The sequence below is a fragment of the Eschrichtius robustus genome, chromosome 9 (genome assembly GCF_028021215.1).
Source record: "Eschrichtius robustus isolate mEscRob2 chromosome 9, mEscRob2.pri, whole genome shotgun sequence".
Lineage (NCBI taxonomy): Eukaryota > Metazoa > Chordata > Mammalia > Artiodactyla > Eschrichtiidae > Eschrichtius > Eschrichtius robustus.
The window spans coordinates 121,024,041-121,043,165 of NC_090832.1; the positions used below are offsets into that span (position 1 = coordinate 121,024,041).

General features: G+C 37.1%; 1 protein-coding gene across 2 annotated transcripts in view; it reads left to right on the plus strand.

The window, feature by feature from the left end:
* The window catches only part of MEI4 (meiotic double-stranded break formation protein 4), a 235,888-nt gene that overhangs the window by 168,612 nt on the left and 48,151 nt on the right, over nucleotides 1-19,125 (plus strand). For both annotated transcript variants that reach the window (XM_068551117.1, XM_068551118.1), the window contains exon 4: nucleotides 1,162-1,293. In XM_068551117.1, coding sequence (XP_068407218.1) covers nucleotides 1,162-1,293 — 132 coding nt within the window. The remainder of the gene's footprint in view (nucleotides 1-1,161; nucleotides 1,294-19,125) is intronic.

Here is a 19,125-nt window from a genome sequence, read left to right on the forward strand (position 1 = left end):
TCCAAATATCCAAATCAAGTGCTGAAAATCATTTGCACCAGCTTGGTTATGTGAATCGCTTTGAGGTTTGGGTTCCACATAAGTTAAGTGAACGAAACCTTCTTGACCATATTTCCACATGCGATTCTCTACTGAAATGTAATGAAAACGTTCCACTTTAAAAACAAATTGTGACGGGCAATGAAAAGTGGATACTGTACAACTATGTGGCACAGAAGAGATCGTGGGGCAAGTGACATGAATCACCACCAACTCTACCAAAGGCAGGTCTTCATCCAGAGAAGGTGATGTTGTGTATATGGTGGGATTGGAAGGCAGTCCTCTATTATGAGCTTCTTCCAGAAAACCAAACGATTAATTCCAGCAAATACTGCTCCCAGTTAGACCAACTGAAAGCGGCACTCAATGAAAAGTGTCCAGAATTAGTCAACAGAAAACGCATAATCTTCCATCAGGATAACGCAAGACTACACGTTTCTTTGATGACCAGGCAAAAATTGTTACAGCTTGGCTGGGAAGTTCTGATTCATCCGCCCTATTCACCAGACATTGCACCTTCAGCTTTCCATTGATTTAGGTCTTTACAAAATTCTCTTAATGGAAAAAATTTCCATTCCCTGGAAGACTGTAAAAGGTACCTGGAACAGTTCTTTGCTCAAAAAAATAAAAAGTTTTGGATAGATGGAATTATGAAGTTGCCTGAAAAATGGCAGAAGGTAGTGGAGCAAAAGGGTGAATACGTTGTTCAATAAAGTTCTTGGTGAAAATGAAAGCTGCGTCTTTTATTTTTACTTAAGAAAACAAAGGCACTTTTTGCCCCACCCAATAGATTTAGTGGGTAAGGGCTTGAGAGTCTTGTTTTATCATCTTGATTCATTCTGTATGTACTCTGTCTAAATGATATGATCTTTTGGTTCTTCAGCTAAAACTTCCATTTTAGCACCTTGTCACACATTTCAAAATATTAACTGCTACAAAATTTCATTACTTCTATTATGATAATCTGTTTCACAGTTTTGCTTGAGACTGACCCAGAATTATGTTGACACTTTTTGTACTCCCTGCAGCATGGAACTCAGCAGTAAATTTTAGAAAATGCCCATTAAATATATTTTGAGCTACCTTGATAGAAAATAGAAACCTACTCATTTTGATCTTTAGTTTCAGGTGCAGCATTATGTCTCTGAGAGTCTGGTAACCCTGGGAAGTTGCAGCTTGTTGAGAAAATCTATAATATCTCTGCTTCTGTCAGAAGTAAACAGCTTCGCTGATGATCTGGGCGCCATTAATCAGGTACATATAACTTGACACTGTAACTTTCATTTATCGTTGATACAGCTGTAGACTTTTCTTTCCCTTTCTCCTCCCCTCTCTTTTTGCCAGGCTGATATTTTAGTCGTTACCTTATTTCTAATATACATAAATACTGTTGCTGCCTGCTGAAATTACAGAAAGATATTTTCAGAAAATAGTTTTCAAAATAATGCCATTTTATCATCCTTACTGGTATATATGTGCCAAAGGTGTCACTAGTGATGGCAAAGGAATAGCCTTAAACCTCTCCAAGAAGGCAGTGTGTTCCTAAAGCAAAACAGTGAGAGGAAAGTGAACAGGAGAGGATGATAAATGGAGAACAGCCTCTGACCAGTGGTTCTTATTCCTAATTGCTCATGACACTCATGTGGCTAACTTTAAATATTCCATTGCCAAGCCATATGCCAATCGAGTTAAATGGAGGTCTCTGGGGTTAAGACGCAGGTATTGGTATTGTTAAAGTTCTCCAGATGATTCCAGTGTGCAACCAAGGTTGAAAACAATGCTCTTTTATCTGTGCGGAATCTTATGTCACTGCTGACAAATGTGTCTAAGAAACAGAAGTCATTCCCATGTTTTTTTTTTTTTTAAGCTAGTGTATTTTTTTAAATTTATTTATTTTTTAATTTATTTATGGCTGTGTTGGGTCTTCGTTTCTGTGCGAGGGCTTCCTCTAGTTGTGGCAAGCGGGGGCCACTCTTCATCGCGGTGCGCGGGCCTCTCACTATCGCGGCCTCTCTTGTTGCGGAGCACAGGCTCCAGACGCGCAGGCTCAGTAGTTGTGGCTCACGGGCCTAGTTGCTCCGCGGCATGTGGGATCTTCCCAGACCAGGGCTCGAACCCGTGTCCCCTGCATTGGCAGGCAGATTCTCAACCACTGCGCCACCAGGGAAGCCCCATTCCCATGTTTTAATGTTGACAGTGGCATATTACGTGTTCACTTTCTCAGTTCACTTAATATTATTATTGTTTCTGTGGTTAGAAATAAGCACAAATAAAGGAAATCAGAGACAGAAATGTTTTGGTAAAGAGAAAAATTAATAAGAGAAATATATATATATTTATATAATATTAAATGCTTTTAACCAAGTTCTTACGTCTAAGTTCTCTACATTTAATAACATATTCCAAAATATTATATAATCTACTTGAATTCAATCAGTGTCATGGTAAATCATCTAGTCAGCAGTTTTTCAAGTGACTGTTAAATGGTGAACCCTTGTAAGAGCTCTGTTAGATATATTTTTAAAAAGTAGTTGTTAGTGATCCCAAGGAGCTAAAAATCCATTTGAGAAAGAAATAAGGCACATTTACTAGTGGAAAAAAAACAGTGAAGAGTTAAAATGCATGGTGCAATTTGTAGGAGCTCCAAGATCAAGGAAGTGATCAAGGTAGGTTGCAAGTCCCTCAAAAGATTTCATGAAAAAGGAACAGCTTGAAAAATGGATTTGAATTGAAAAGGAGAGAATACATAATGTTGAGGCACTGGGTGTTAGTTTTAAAAAGTGTGCCCAGAATACTGAGGAAACGAGGTGAGGTCATGGCATTAAAAATAGGAAGCAATGTGGGAAATTAGTTTGATGGAATCAGATTTGTGTGGAGAATAACAAAACACAGAAAAGAAAATTTTATTTACATATTCTCATTTAATTTTTAGCAAAATACCTGAAGTAGTTATATTATTTACCTAGTTTATAGATAAAGAAGTCAAGCCTTAGAGCAGTTAAGCAACTTGACCAAGGTTGCAGAAAGAACATATGCTAAGAGCCATAATTCAAACCCAGGCATTCTGATTGTTAAGCCACTTTAGAATAAGAGTAACAATAACACAACAACAAGAACTAGTTTTTGGCGGGTAATATGTGTTATGCTTTACCCGAATTATCCCATTCAATCCTGTTAGTAACCCTTCAAGATATTAGTATCGTTGTTTAAAGACAAGGAAACTATTCATCAGCATTCTTAACAATGGATAACAGAATTCACTCCAGCCAATTTAAGCAGAAAAGGATACATGAATAGCTATGGAATTGTTGAAGAAGAGACTAGGCCGTACTTTCATGAATGACCCCCGCAACTACCCAGCTGAATAGGAATAGGCTCCAAAGGAATTGCTGCCTTTGCCGTCATGACCAGGAAGCTGCCTGCTGACTCAAGGAGCTACTACTACAGACACAGGGTCCATAAAACAATCCTGCTGCGATGTACAACAGCCAGATATATGCCCTGTGTTGTCCTGTCTCACTATGTGATTCACTTTCAACTAATTCAGTTTTTGTGAGTGCGTTTATTTCTAAGCCAACAACATATTCAGAACCCTAGCATCAAGGAAGTATAGAAAATGTAGTTTTATGCTTTTTCAGCTTCTTTACTCTAAAAGGGTGATAGAATGACTAATGATGTAGTCAGTCCAAGGTGTCTATCACATGTAAGGCTCAGAAATTCAGTTAACATGGTGGTAAGAGATGGCGTCAGAATAGGAGGGAATACAGGGCAAAGGGCGTGAATGCAGGGAAGCCATTTATTCGGGACTCTCAATGTAATTAGTCTTCCACAAGCAGGAGTAGAAATAACCACTTGTATATAAGAAGTGTTATCCAAAGGACTCAAGAAAAGATTTAATGTGAAGGAGAGAGAAGAATCAGTGCAAAAATTAATATTATAATAAAACTAAGAGATAGGAAAAATATCACTAAGAAGAATTAGGTAAATGGGAAGCAATGCTTCTTTGTGAGCAGAAAAAATTGAGTTTGTAAATATTGAATATGAGGAAATACTGAAATAATCTAAATATAGGCGGATGGAAATATGAAATTCAAACTTGAGGGAAAGGAAGGGACACACATAAAAATTAGGGGAATATCACTATATGGCAATCATGAAATCATAGTCAGAAAGAGAACAGGGACTCAGGGAGAAGTACTGTGGAATGGGAGAGGCAGATGTACAAACAAGGAAAGAAGACAAGCTTTATTTTAATATTAGATGTTAGCTGACTATTATAAATGTCAGGCTTAAATTATTTAATTTTTCATCAGCTATAAACAGTAATATATATTATATATAATATGGATTATGCAAAAAAATCTATAAATAAAAATATAAATATTAAAGTCATACTACATATTTTTTGACTTTCCAGTTTTATTTATGTCTCTTAGACATAGTCTTATTGTTGGACATATAGGTCATTGCTGTATACATTTTGACCTCTGATATAAAACTTAACATTAACTATTTTCCGAAGTTGATTCATGGAGATACATTTCAGAAGTTGACTTTATTGCATTAACTGCATTCAAGTCTTATTGATTTGCATCTCAAACTTGCATATTAAGATGATTTTTTGGAAAAAGCATAATAAAGTGTCTAATTATTTTTAAAAAATAAAATTTCTTGGAACTTATTAAAAAGTATTTAAAAAGTCATAAAGTTCATTGTTAACAGAATAGCCTTCCCAATGTAAACAGCTAAAACTCTGGACAAATATATGACTTAGTGAATTTCAGACAATAGGCAGTACAAAATTGCAATTCCTGAAATAAAGGAAGCAAACTATGTGAGCCCCATGATTGCCTTGACTTTTGGCGTGGAGGCCCTTTCTGGACTGTGGTACAGGTGAAGCCCAGCCAAGTCCCAGCAGTCTCACTGAACTGATGGGGCAGAGACTGGAGTTCCAGAGAACTGATGCAGAGAATTTCTGGGTCGGGGTCATGGAGAGAAGAAAACCCTGAAAAGAAGAGCTCAAGAAATTTGAACAGAGGTTTTCTGGATTATTTGTTGAATACTAAGCTGCACATGTGTAGGAGGACAATTCACAAGGCAAAGAAAAACTACTCAGGAAAGAAATATTACAAAGAAATTGTGAGCTGCATAATGGCCAGACCTCACACGGTGCTTGGGACCATCCAAATTCTATCCAGATATTAAAAACAAGACCTTACTTAATAAGGCATTCAGTAGAGACCTTAAAATGTTACAGCTTAGCAGTATAGTACTTTATAGTCCTAAGAAAAGGCTATGCTGGAGGGATTCTAACAGAGCTTGGAAACACACCTTGAAGATTTCTTGCTGATTCACAGCTAGATTAGCTGCCTGCCGGAACAACATAATACAGAAGCTCAACAATATGATATCATTAATGTCTACGTTCATTCAGACATCACAGCATGTGAAAAAGAAAGGATGTGTAACTCATAGCCATGAGAAAAAGCATCAGTTAATAGAAATAGAACCAGAAATGACAGAAATAATGGAATCAGCATATAAGGACAAAGACAGCTATTTATATATATATACATACATACACACACAAACACATATATATGTGTATGTTAAAAGAAAAATGAAAAAAAACCCCACAGAATGGGAGAAACTATTTGCAAATGATATGACTAATAAGGGGTTAATATCCAACATATATAAACAGCTCATAAAAGTCAACATCAAAAAAACCAAACAACTGGAATAAAAATATGGGCAGAAGAACTGAATAGACATTTTTCCAAAGAGGAAATGCAGATGGTCAACAGGCACATGAAAAGATGCTCAACATAGCTAATCATCAGGGAAATTCAAATCAAAACCACAATGAGATATTATCTCACACCTGTCAGACAGGCCATCATCAAAAAGACAACAAATAACTAATGTTGGCGAGGATGTGGAGGAAAGAGAACCCTTGTACACGGTTGGTGGGAATGTAAATTGATACAGCCGCTATGGAAAACACTATGGAGGTTTCTTAAAAAACTAAAACTAAAACTACCATATGACCCCCCTGGGTATATATCTGAAAAACAATAATTAGAAAAGATACATGCACCCCAATGCTCATAACAGTATTATTTATAATTGCTGAGTTATGGAAGCAACCTAAGTGTTCATCAAGAGATGAATGGATAAAGATGTGATCCCATACACACACACACACACACACACACGCACACACACACTAGAATACCATTCAGCAATAAACAAAGAATAAAATTTTGCCGTTTGCAGCAACATGAATGGACTTGGAGAGGATTATGTTCAGTGAAATAAGACAGAGAAAGACATATGATATCACTTAATCTAAAAAATACAACAGGGAGGGAGCTTCAAGATGGCAGAGGAGTAAGACATGGAGATCACCTTCCTTCCCACAAATACATCAGAAATACATCCACATGTGGAACAGCTCCTACAGAACACCTACTGAATGCTGGCAGAAGACCTCAGACTTCCCAAAAGGCAAGAAACTCCCCACGTACCTGGGTAGGGAAAAAGAAAAATGAAAAAACAGAGACAAAAGAATAGGGACGGGACCTGCACCTCTGGGAGGGAGCTGTGAAGGAGGAAAAGGTTCCACACACTAGGAAGCCCCTTCACTGGCAGAGACAGGGGATGGGCATGGGGAAAGTTCGGAGCCACGGAGGAGAGCGCAGCCACAGGGGTGCAGAGGGCAAAGCAGACAGATTCCCGCACAGAGGATCCGTGCTGACCAGCACTCACCAGCCCGAGAGGCTTGTCTGCTCACCCACTGGGGCAGGCGGGGGCTGGGAGCTGAGGCTCGGGCTTCGGATGTCAGACCCCAGGGAGATGACTGGGGTTGGCTGCGTGAACACAGCCTGAAGGGGGCTAGTGCGCCACGGCTAGCCAGGAGGGAGTCCAGGAAAAAGTCTGGACCTGCCTAAGAGGCAAGAGACCATTGTTTCAGGGTGCACGAGGAGAAGGGATTCCTTCCCTGTCTGCCCACAGAAGGCAGAGCACTGCCTAAATGAGCTCCAGAGACGGTCGCGAGCTGCGGCCATCAGCTCAAACCCCAGAGACAGGCATGAAACGCTAACTCTGCTGCTGCCGCCACCAAGAAGCCTGTGCACAAGCACAGGTCACTGTCCACATGCCCCCCCCACCGGGAGACTGTGCAGCCCGCCACTGCCAGGGTCCCGTGATCCAGGGACAACTTCCCCTGGAGAACACACAGTGCGCCTCAGGCTGTTGAAAGTCATTCTGGCCTCTGCCGCCACAGGCTAGCCCTGCATTCCGTACCCCTCCCTGCCCCCGGCCTGAGTGAGTCAGAACCCCCTAATCAGCTGCTGCTTTAACCCCATCCTGTCTGGGTGGGAACGGAAGCCTGAGGGCAACCTACACGCAGAGGCAGGGCCAAAACGAAAGCTGAACCCCAGGAGCTGTGCAAACAAAGAAGAGAAAGGGAAATCTCTCCCAGCAGCCTCAGGAGCAGCAGATGAAATCCCCAGTCAACTTGAAGTACCCTGCATATGTGGAATACCTGAATAGACAACGAATCAACCCAAAATGGAGGCAGTAGACTTTGGGAGCAACTGTAGACTTGAGGTTTGCTGTCAGCAACTGATGTGTATCTGATTTTTATTTTATTTTTATTTTTAAACTATCTTAATATAGTTTTTAGCACTTGTTATCATTGGTGGATTTGTTTATTGGTTTGGTTGCTCTCTTCTTTTTTTTTAATTATTTTTTTCTTTTAATAATTTTTAAATTTTAATAATTTTATTTTATTTATCTTTTTAATTTTTTTTTATTATTCCTATTTTTTCTTTCATTTTTTTCTCCCTATTCTTCTGAGCCGTGTGGCTGACAGGGTCTTGGTGCTCCAGCCTGGTGTCAGGCCTGAGCCTCTGAGGTGAGAAAACCAAGTTCAGGACATTGAACCACCAGAGACCTCCCAGCCCCACATAATATCAGTCAGTGAGAGGTCTCCCAGAGATCTCTGTCTCAATGCTAAGACTCAGCTCCACCCAACAGCCAGCAAGTTCCAGTGCTGGAAGCCCCATGCCAAACAACTAGCACGACAGGAACCCATACATTAGCAGAGAGGCTGCCTAAAATCATACTAAGTTCACAGACACCACAAAACACAGCAATGGACCCAGCCCTGCCCACCAGAAATACAAGGTCCAGCCCCACCCACTGGAACACAGACACCAGTCTCCTCCACCAGGAAGCCTACACAAGCCACTGAACCAACCTTACCCACTGGAGGCAGACACCAAAAACAACGGGAACTATGAACCGGCAGCCTGCGAAAAGGAGAACCCAAACAGTAAGTTAAGCAAAATGAAAAGACAGAGAAATATGCAGTACGTGAAGGAGCAGTGTAAAAACCCACCAGACCAAACAAATGAAGAGGAAATAGGCAGTCTAACTGAAAAAGAATTCAGAGTAATGATAGTAAAGATGATGCAAAATCTTGGAACTAGAATGAAGAAAATACAAGAAACGTTTAACAAGGACCTAGAAGAACTAAAGAGTAAGCAAACAATGATGAACAACACAATAAATGAAGTTAAAAATTCTCTAGAAGGAATCAATAGCAGAATAACTGAGGCAGAAGAATGGATAAGTGACCTGGAATATAAAATAGTGGGTATAACTACCACAGAGCAGAATAAAGAAAAAAGAATGAAAAGAATTGAGGACAATCTCAGAGACCTCTGGAACAACATTAAACATACCAACATTCAAATTATAGGGGTCCCAGAAGAAGAAGAGAAAAAGAAAGGGTCTGAGAAAATATTTGAAGAGATTATAGTTCAAAACTTCCCTAAAATGGGAAAGGAAATAGTCAGTCAACTACAGGAAGTGCAGAAAGTCCCATGTAGGATATATCCAAGGAGAACCACTCCAAGACACATATTAATCAAAGTATCAAAAATTAAATACAAGGAAAAATACTAAAAGCAGCAAGGGAAAAGCAACAAATAACATACAAGGGAATCCCCATAAGGTTAACAGCTGCTCTTTCAGCAAAAACTCTGCAAGCCAGAAGGGAGTGGCAGGACATATTTAAAATGATGAAAGGGAAAAACCTACAACCAAGTTTATTCTACCCAGCAAGAATCTCATTTAGATTTGACGGAGAAATTAAAATCTTTACAGACAAGCAAAAGCTAAGAGAATTCAGCAGCACCAAACCAGCTTTACAACAAATGCTAAAGGAACTTCTCTAGGCAGGAAACACAAAAGAGGGAAAATACCTATAAAAATAAACCCAAAACAATTAAGAAAATAGTAATAAGAACATACATGTTGATAATTACCTTAAATGTAAATAGATTAAATGCTCCAACCAAAAGACATAGACTGGCTGAATGGATACAAAAGCAAGACCCATATATATAGTGTCTATGGGAGACCCCCTTCAGACCTAGGGACACATACAGACTGAAATTGAGGGTATGGAAAAAGATATTCCATGCAAATGGAAATCAAAAGAAACCTGGAGTAGCAATTCTCATATCAGACAAAATAGACTTTAAAGTAAAGACTATTACAAGAGATGAAGAAGGACACTACATAATGATCAAGGGATCAATCCAAGAAGAAGGTATAACAATTGTAAATATTTATGCACCCATCATAGGAGCACTTCAATACATAAGGCAAATGCTAACAGCCATAAAAGTGGAAATTGACAGTAACACAGTAATAGTAGGGGACTTTAGCAACCCACTTTCACCAATGGACGGATCATCCAAAATGAAAGTACACAAGGAAACACAAGCTTTAAATGACACATTAAACAAGATGGAGTTAATTGATATTTATAGTACATTCCATCCAAAAACAACAGAATACACTTTCTTCTCAAGTGCTCATGGAACATTCTCCAGGATAGATCATATCTTGGGTCACAAATGAAGCCTCAGTAAATTTAAGAAATTTGAAATCGTATCAAGTATCTTTTCCGACCACAACACTATGAGACTAGATATCAATTACAGGAAAATATGTGTAAAAAATACAAACACATGGAGGCTAAAGAATACACTACTAAATAACCAAGAGATCCCTGAAGAAATCAAAGAGGAAATCAAAAAATACCTAGAAACAAATGACAATGAAAGCACAGTGACCCAAAACCCATGGGATGCAGCAAAAGCAGTTCTAATAGGGAAGTTCATAGCAATACAATCCTACCTCAAGAAACAAGAAAAATCTCAAATAAACAACAGAACCTTACACCAAAAGCAGCTAGAGAAGGAAGAACAAAAAACCCCAAAAGTTAGCAGAAGGAAATAAATCATAAAGATAAGATCGAAAACAAATGAAAAAGAAATGAAGAAAACAATAGCAAAGATCAATAAAACTGAAGCTGGTTCTTTGAGAAGATAAACAAAATTGATAAACCCTTAGCTAGACTCACCAAGAAAAAAAAGGGAGAAGACTGAAATCCACAGAATTAGAAATGAAAAAGGAGAAGTAACAACTGACACTGCAGAAATACAAAGAATCATGAGGGATTACTACAAGCAACTATATGCCAATAAAATGGACAACCTGGATAAAATAGACAAATTCTTAGAAAAGTACAACCTTCTGGACTGAACCAAGAAGAAATAGAAAATATAAAAAGACCAATCACAAGCACTGAAATTAGGACTGTGATTAAAAGTCTTCCAGCAAACGAAAGCCCAGGACCAGATGGCTTCACAGGTGAATTGTATCAAACATTTAGCAAAGAGCTAACACCTGTCCTTCTCAAACTCTTCCAAAATATAGCAGAGGGAGGAACTCATTCTACTAGTTCCTCTAGCAAAACACTAGTAGAACAGGATCCAACAGCACGTTAAAAGGTTCATACACCATGATCAAGTGGGGTTTATCCCAGGAATGCAAGGATTCTTCAACATACGCAAATCAATCAATGTGATACACCATATTAACAAACTGAAGGATAAAAGCCATATGATAATCTCAATAGATGCAGAAAAAGCTTTCAACAAAATTCAACATCCATTTATGATAAAAACTCTCCAGGAAGTTGGCATAGAGGGAACTTACCTCAACATAATAATGGCCATATAGGACAAACCCATAGCCAACATCGTTTTCAATGGTGAAAAACTGAAAGCATTTCCTCTAAAATCAGGAACAAGACAAGTATGCCCACTTTCACCACTGTTATTCCACATCCTTTTGGAAGTTTTAGCCACAGCAATCAGAGAAGAAAAAGAAATAAAAGGAATCCAAATTAGGAAAGAAGAAGTAAAACTGTCACTTTTTGCAGTGACATGATACTATACATAGAGAATACTAAAGATGCTACCAGAAAACTACGACAGTAATCAATGAATTTGGTAAAGTAGCAGGATACAAAATTAATGCACAGAAGCCTCTTGCATTCCTATACGCTAACGATGAAAAATCTGAAAGAGAAATTAAGCAGACACTCCCATTTACCACTGCAACAAAAAGAATAAAATACGTAGGAATAAAGCTACCTAAGGAGACAAAAGACCTTTATGCAAAAACCTGTAAGACAGTGATGAAAGAAATTAAAGACAATACAAACAGATGGAGAGATATACCATGTTCCTGGATTGGAAGAATCAACATTGTGAAAATGACTATAGTACCCAAAGCAATCTACGGATACAGATTCAGTGCAATCCGTATCAAACTACCAGTGGCATTTTTCCCAGAACTAGAACAAAACATTTCACAATTTGTATGGAAACACAAAAGACCCCGAATAGCCAAAGCAATCTTGAGAAAGAAAAACGGAGCTGGAGGAATCAGACTCCCTGACTTCAAATTATACTACAAAGCTACAGTAATCAAGACAGTATGGTACTGACACAAAAACAGAAATATAGATCAATGGAACAAGATAGAAAGCCCAGAGATAAGCCCACACACATGTGGTCACCTTATCTTTCATAAAGGAGGCAAGAATATACAGTGGAGAAAAGACAGCCTCTTCAATAAGTGTTACTGGGAAAAGTGGACGGGTACATGTAAAAGACTGAAATTAGAACACTCACTAACACCATAGTCAAAACTAAACTCAGAATGGGTTAAAGACCTAAATGTAAGGCCAGACACTATCAAACTCTTAGAGGAAAACATAGGCAGAACACTCTATGACATAAATCACAGCAAGATCCTTTTTGACCCACCTCCTAGAGAAATGGAAATAAAAACATAAGTAAACAAATGGGACCCAATGAAACTTAAAAGCTTTTTTTGCACAGCAAAGGAAAACATAAACAAGATGTAAAGACAACCCTCAAAATGGGAGAAAATGTTTGCAAATGAAGCAACTGACAAAGGATTAATCTCCAAGATTTACAAGCAGCTCATGCAGCTCAATGTCAATAAAACAACCCAATCCAAAAATGTGCAGAAGGTCTAAATAGACATTTCTCCAAAGAAGATATACAGATTGCCCACAAACACATGAAAGGATGCTCAACATCACTAATCAGAGAAATGCATATTAAAACTACAATGAGGTATCACCTCACACCAGTCAGAATAGCCATCATCAAAAAACCTACAAACAATAAATGCTGGAGAGGGTGTGGAGAAAAGGGAACCCTCTTGCACTTTTGGTGGGAATTTAAATTGATACAGCCACTATGGAGAACAGTATGGAGTTTCCTTAAAACACTAAAAATAGAACTACCATATGATCTAGCAATCCCACTACTGGGCATATACCCTGAGAAAACCATAATTCAAAACAAGTCATGTACCACAATGTTCATTGCAGCACTGTTTACAATAGCCAGGACATGGAAGCAACCTAAGTGTCCATCGACAGATGAATGGATAAAGAAGATGTGGCACATACATACAATGGAATATTACTCAGCCATAAAAAGAAACGAAATTGAGTTATTTATAGTGAGGTGGATGGACCTAGAGACTGTCATACTGAGTGAAGTAAGTCAGAAAGCGAAAAACAAATACCGTATGCTAACACGTATATGTGGAATCTAAAAAAAAAAAGAAAAAAGTGGTTCCTAAGAACCTAGGGGCAGGCCAGGAATAAAGACACAGACGTAGGGAATGGACTTGAGGACACAGGGAAGGGCAAGGGTAAGCTGGGACGAAGTGAGAGAGTAGCATTGACATATATACTCTACCAAATGTAAAATAGATAGCTAGTGGGAAGCGGCTGCATCGCACAGGGAGAGCAGCTCGGTGCTTTGTGACCACCTAGAGGGGTGGGATAGGGAGAGTGGGAGGGAGACTCAAGAGGGAAGGGATATGAGGATATATGTATATATATAGCTGATTCACTTTGTTATACAGAAATAACCCAACATTGTAAAGCAATTATACTCCAATAAAGATGTTAAAAAAAAAAAAGAACCAAAAAAAAACTAATGAATAAAACAAAAAAGAAGCAGACTTACAGATACAGAGAACAAACTAGTGGTTACCAATGGGGAGAAGGAAGGGGTAAGGGCAGTATAGGGGTAGGAGGAAAGAAAGGGTTATTATGGGATTACATAAAATCATGTGTATGAAACTTTTGAAAATTGTAAAGCATTATAGAATTTAAGGAACCTTTCATTCAATTAAAAAAAGGAAAATATGAATAATAAGGAGAAAATAGGAAATTTCAGCATAAATATAAAAGCACTGTATACCAATAAAGCTGTTAAAAATATAATAGATAAATATAAATATGAAAAAATTTTGACAGTAATCTCAACAATTTAGATTAAACACACACATTCCTTGAAATTTGAGAATTACGAAAACTGACTCAAGAAGAAATAGAAAACCTAAATTACCCTATGCTGATTAAATAAAGTGTATTTAAATTTATAAACTTCTCTACAAAGGCCAGTCCAGGACCAAATGATCATGCATTTAAGGAAGAAATAATAGCACTCTTACACAAACTCTGTTTAGAGAATGGAAGAATAGGGAACATTTCTAACTCATTTCATGAGACCATAAGTACTTCAGTATCAAAACCAGAGTGACATTACAAGGAAAAACAAAAAACAAAAACAAACTCAGAATATCTCAGATGAACACAGAAGTAAAATCCTTACTGCATATTAATAGATAGAATCCAGCAGCATACAAAAAAATACTACATGATCATCAGGTGGTATTTATCCCAGGAATGCAATGTTGTTTTCTCATTCATAAACAGTCAATATAATTCATAATATTAACAGAAAACCCATATTATATACCGAGTATATGCAGAAAAATCAGTTGCCAAAATTCACCACCCATTCATGATTTTTTAGAAAAAATACAAAAGTAAGAATAGAAGGAAACTTTCTCAACTTAAGAAATTTTGTTTTTTATGAAAACCCTACAGATATACCAACGGTGAAAAACTAAATACTTTACCCCCAAGATGAGAAACAAGGGAGGGATGTCCTCTCTTATCTCTTCTAGTTATCATTGTACTGGACCTCCTTGCCATTGCAATAAGGCTGCTGTACTTTGAGAAAGGAAGAAGTAAAACTATATTTAGAATCAACATGACCAGGAACAGAGAAAATCCTAGAGTTTACCAAAAAGCTACCAAGTAGATAATCCTGCAATAGAGCACACACATACGGCCAGTTGGTTGTAGACATATCTTAAGGTAATTCGATCAGGAAAGAATGGATCAACAATTCAATAAAAAAATGAGCAAAAGATTTAAACACATGAAAAGATATATACTAATGGATAGTAAATACATGAATAATGTGCAGTTTGATTAGTCAGAAGAGAAATACAATGGACGGTTACAAGAATGGCTAAAATTTAAAAGGCTAACAATACCAAATTCTACTGGGGTTGTAGGAAGTCATAAATTGCTAGTGAGCATATAAAACAGACTGGCAGTTCCTCAGAAAGTCAATCGTACACTTACACATGGCCTAGCAATTCAGCAGCTACGTTGACAAGAACAATTGTCTGTGAATGTTCATTGTATCCTTAATCTTGAGTATTGATCTGAAAATAACTCATTTCCACTGACAGGAGGATCAATGAGTAAATTATCTTAAACACACTTAGTAGAATATTATTCAGCCATAAAATGTATTGAGTCAATGATACACACGACAGCGTGAATGAACCTAAAACATACTAGGCTAAGAACAATAAACCAGACCCAAAAGAACATGTATGGTTTGACTAAATTTCTAGTAAGTTCTGGAACAGGCAAAATTAATGTATGGCAGAAGATACCACAGTAGTGGTTGATTCGAAGGTGGGCCTGGGATTGACTAAAAACGAGCAGGAAGGACTGGCGTGGGCTTACAGAGCGCCTGCAAGTGTCACAACTCATCAAAATAGGCACCGAAGTTCTGGGCATTCCACCGTGTGTAAACTATACCTCAATTAAAAGACATTATTTGAAATTTAAGAGTTTTTTCTGAATCCAAAATAACTATAATCATATAATTTTCTCAGTGCTTTTATAAAGTGAGTGCTTTAGCTCACTTTAAAGACTTTATTTCTTTGTTGATATCATAACGAATGCAAAGATGTCACCAAGGACTTTATGAAAAACAATTTTAGTTTTTAGTGATAGAAAGTTTTCCAAGTGGTCATTAAGTCAAAAAGTATAAATATATATAATTCAGTGTGTATGAATCTGATTCAATTTCCAATGTATTTGTATATCAGAAGCAGGAGAGATCCTGTTTTATATAATTAGTGGAAATTCAATAATAATTACTATTGTAGATATTTACTGAGCCTTACTGTATATCAAACACTATTCTAAACATTTCATACTCCTCCAGGGCTTTTACATATATTTTTTGTTTAAAATAGCTATTACAATGGAATATTACTTGGCCGTAAAAAGAAATCTTGCCATTTAGGATAACATGGATGGATCTAGAAGGTGTTATGCTAAGTGAAATAAGTCAAATACCTGATGATCTCACTTATATATAGAATCTAAAAAACAAACAAACAATATAATACAAAAGTAGACTTATAGATACAGAGAACAAATGGGTGGTTGCCAGGGCAGCTGGGAAATAGGTGAACGAGATTAAGAGGTACAAACCTCCAGTTATAAAATAAATAAGTCACTGACTGCCCACCTTAGTTCTTTGTATTTCACTGACACAGTTTTTATTTTAACTTGTCTTCATCTGATATGCATATTGTCTCACCTATTTTTATAGAGGATATATTATAGTAGATAATATATTTGTGTCAATTTTAATATATCCTTCATATGTAATCTGTGAACCAGATTTATGACAAAGTGGGCTTGTATCCTCTTATTTTGTTATCCTTTTCTATAGCTGTGCTTATTTGAATGCTGTTTTCTTAGGTCTTGAAAAAGTTGTTTACATGATACTGAGCATAAAACTGTCCTAATATCTTGACAAATTATGTTTTTTGTATTCTGCTGTTGGAGTCTTTTCTTTATCAATTGATTAAAATTAAGAATTTGTGTCTGTCATTCATTTTTGGAGTGACAGAATCTTCTCACCACAGTTATTGTATATTCACCACCTTGTGACATAATCACCTTGATTTTCTATTTGTTTTTGAAATAACTTTGAAAAGGTGGCTCCCATAGGATTCCTTAGACTGCTGACATATTGATTTTCTAAGGGCCTGCATTGTTTGGCTGTTCAAAACAGAGAACAAAATCAAGACATTGATTTTAATTTTTTTATCCTTATGCCATTGGGACTTTGTGTTGGAAAATTTCGTAACTCCTTCTTTGAATGGCTTTCTTCCTCTTTTCAGATAGAATTCAAGCAGCTGCCATCTAGGAAAAGCCAGCCAGTACACAAATAGTTCCAGAGAATGCACGGGGTGGATATCTCTATAAAAAACAATATACATGTTTTTAGTAAGTTTTCTGTTTTGTTTATTAGAATTTTATTAATAAGTTTATAGGTTTGTCTAGATATCTAGATGGTACCTGATTTTCACAGAATCATCCTTTTGATCAGGCATTATAAAAATATTATACTACTGAAAGCTGGTTTATCAGTATATTTTATTTTTAAATTTTAACAAAAGTGGAGTGTTCTGTTAATGCAGAAAGGCAACATGGAAAAAGAGGCATAACTGTTTAGTTTATACTTTATATGAATGTTGAAGAATCCTAACTCCAATCCTGGCTCCAATTTGGGCCTCATTAACAAACCAGTTGCCTTGAGGCGAGAATAAGTAGGAAGGTGGCAAAGATAGTATTTTTTGAAGAAACTGAAATCAATAGAAAGACCATTTCTATGTTGTTTCAAGTAAAATCGGATAGGGAGAAATAGAGAGTCCAGAAACAAGGCAGAAAGTAGACAATACAGAGGTTCAGTGAGGGTCAGGCTTATCCAGGCAAAATCGCTGCCCATACCTAACGTGTGAGCACACTCATGATTGGATTGTCAGATTGAATCCTATGAATCAGAGAGACCTTATTCAATACCAGCTTAACTACTTATTTCAAAGAGATAGAAAATCACAGGGCAAAGGTGAATCAGAGCGAGATGTGGGACATTCTCTGTGTTTCCCAGGGTCCTTGTTGGGAGATGTGTCTCTCTATCCTCGAACAGTAGGTGAGGTCCCCAAGTGAGATTTTGTGGGGTTTCTCACACAGAGGAAGCTTCAAGTTGTTAAACATCTCCATTTTATAACCCGGAGAATTTTACAGCCTGTATGACCATCTTCAAGGAGCTATGTCTCATAGATGCTGGGTCCATTTAAATAAGTAATTCTTTTGCTCGGATTGTCCCACTAAGGATGTTCCATAGATAAAATTTCCTCCTACTAGCAAATACCAGGAGGTCCACGTGAGGAGGGGATAGGCCTAATCACCAGCTTCTTGTCTTTCTCCCGGGGGGCATATCCCCAGTAAGCCCCAGCAGCTGTGTCTTCTTCCTCCCAACTGGCTGTCAAGTTCCCAAGGCCTCGGTGTGCTAGAATTGTTTATGGAACCAAGACAGCTGAGAAAGAAAATGTTTTTATAAAGGTGTATTTCAGTTGTTCATGGTAAATAGGGTTATGGTATTTCCCTCAAAAAATCTGTAAAATTTATCATTATAATTATATAATATTATATATTGTACAATGAACTGCATACCAATAAGAAGAGATAAACAATCCAATAGAAAAGTGAGGTAACAATATGAAAAGGCACTTTAATAGAAGGGAAAACACAGAAGGAAAATTAACCTGAATGATGATCAACCTCAGCAGTTCCAGGAAATGCAAGTCTAGAAAACAATGAGATGTTTCATACCGATTCTATTGATATTAACTTAAAAAAAAAAAAGATAACTTGGCAACAATATCAGGTGTTAGTGATTGTGTGGGGAAATGGAGTTTATCACCGGGTAAGGTTAAAGATATATATGCTCTAAGATACTTTGTATACTGTACAAAGGACACCTGTACAGGGATGTGCATGATAACGTTTCTGAAGTAGCTAAAACTTGGAAATAACATTGTCCCTTTTCAAAAGATGGCTGGATGTGGTATGGCAAAAATGAATATTCTGTAGCAGTTAAAATGAATAAATTAGGTCTTCGTGTGTCAACAGTGATAAATTTTGAAAGCATAAATGTTGACTTATAGGGAAGAAGGAAGTATCCAAGGAGGAGAGATACTCAAATAAACCAGTTTTGAAAATTATATACACAAAACAACTTTAACAAACACACACACACACGAAACAGTTCTCCAGTATATTCATACTTCTAAAGTTTATTTTAAAAATACGGAATCTGAAGGGAATATAAGAAAAATATCAATGAGTGTTACAAATATATAGTTTGTGTACTCAAGAACTATGCTTTTTATATTGTGAAATATTTTTATGTTGAAAAAATATTTCAGAATTAAAAATACAAAATAGATTCTAAAAGAAAAAGTCTCTGAGCATCAGAACTATATTCATTTAAAACGAAACTTCAGTTTTTAATGGCTTTTTTACAGAAATATTTTCTCCTTAGGTACAGTTCACACCTCTCAGCATGTTTTGGGGTGTAGTAGCCAAGCTATTAGAAATGGCAATGCTTTTGGAATATTGATAAGGTTGGGGTGAAGTCTGAATTTAGAGTA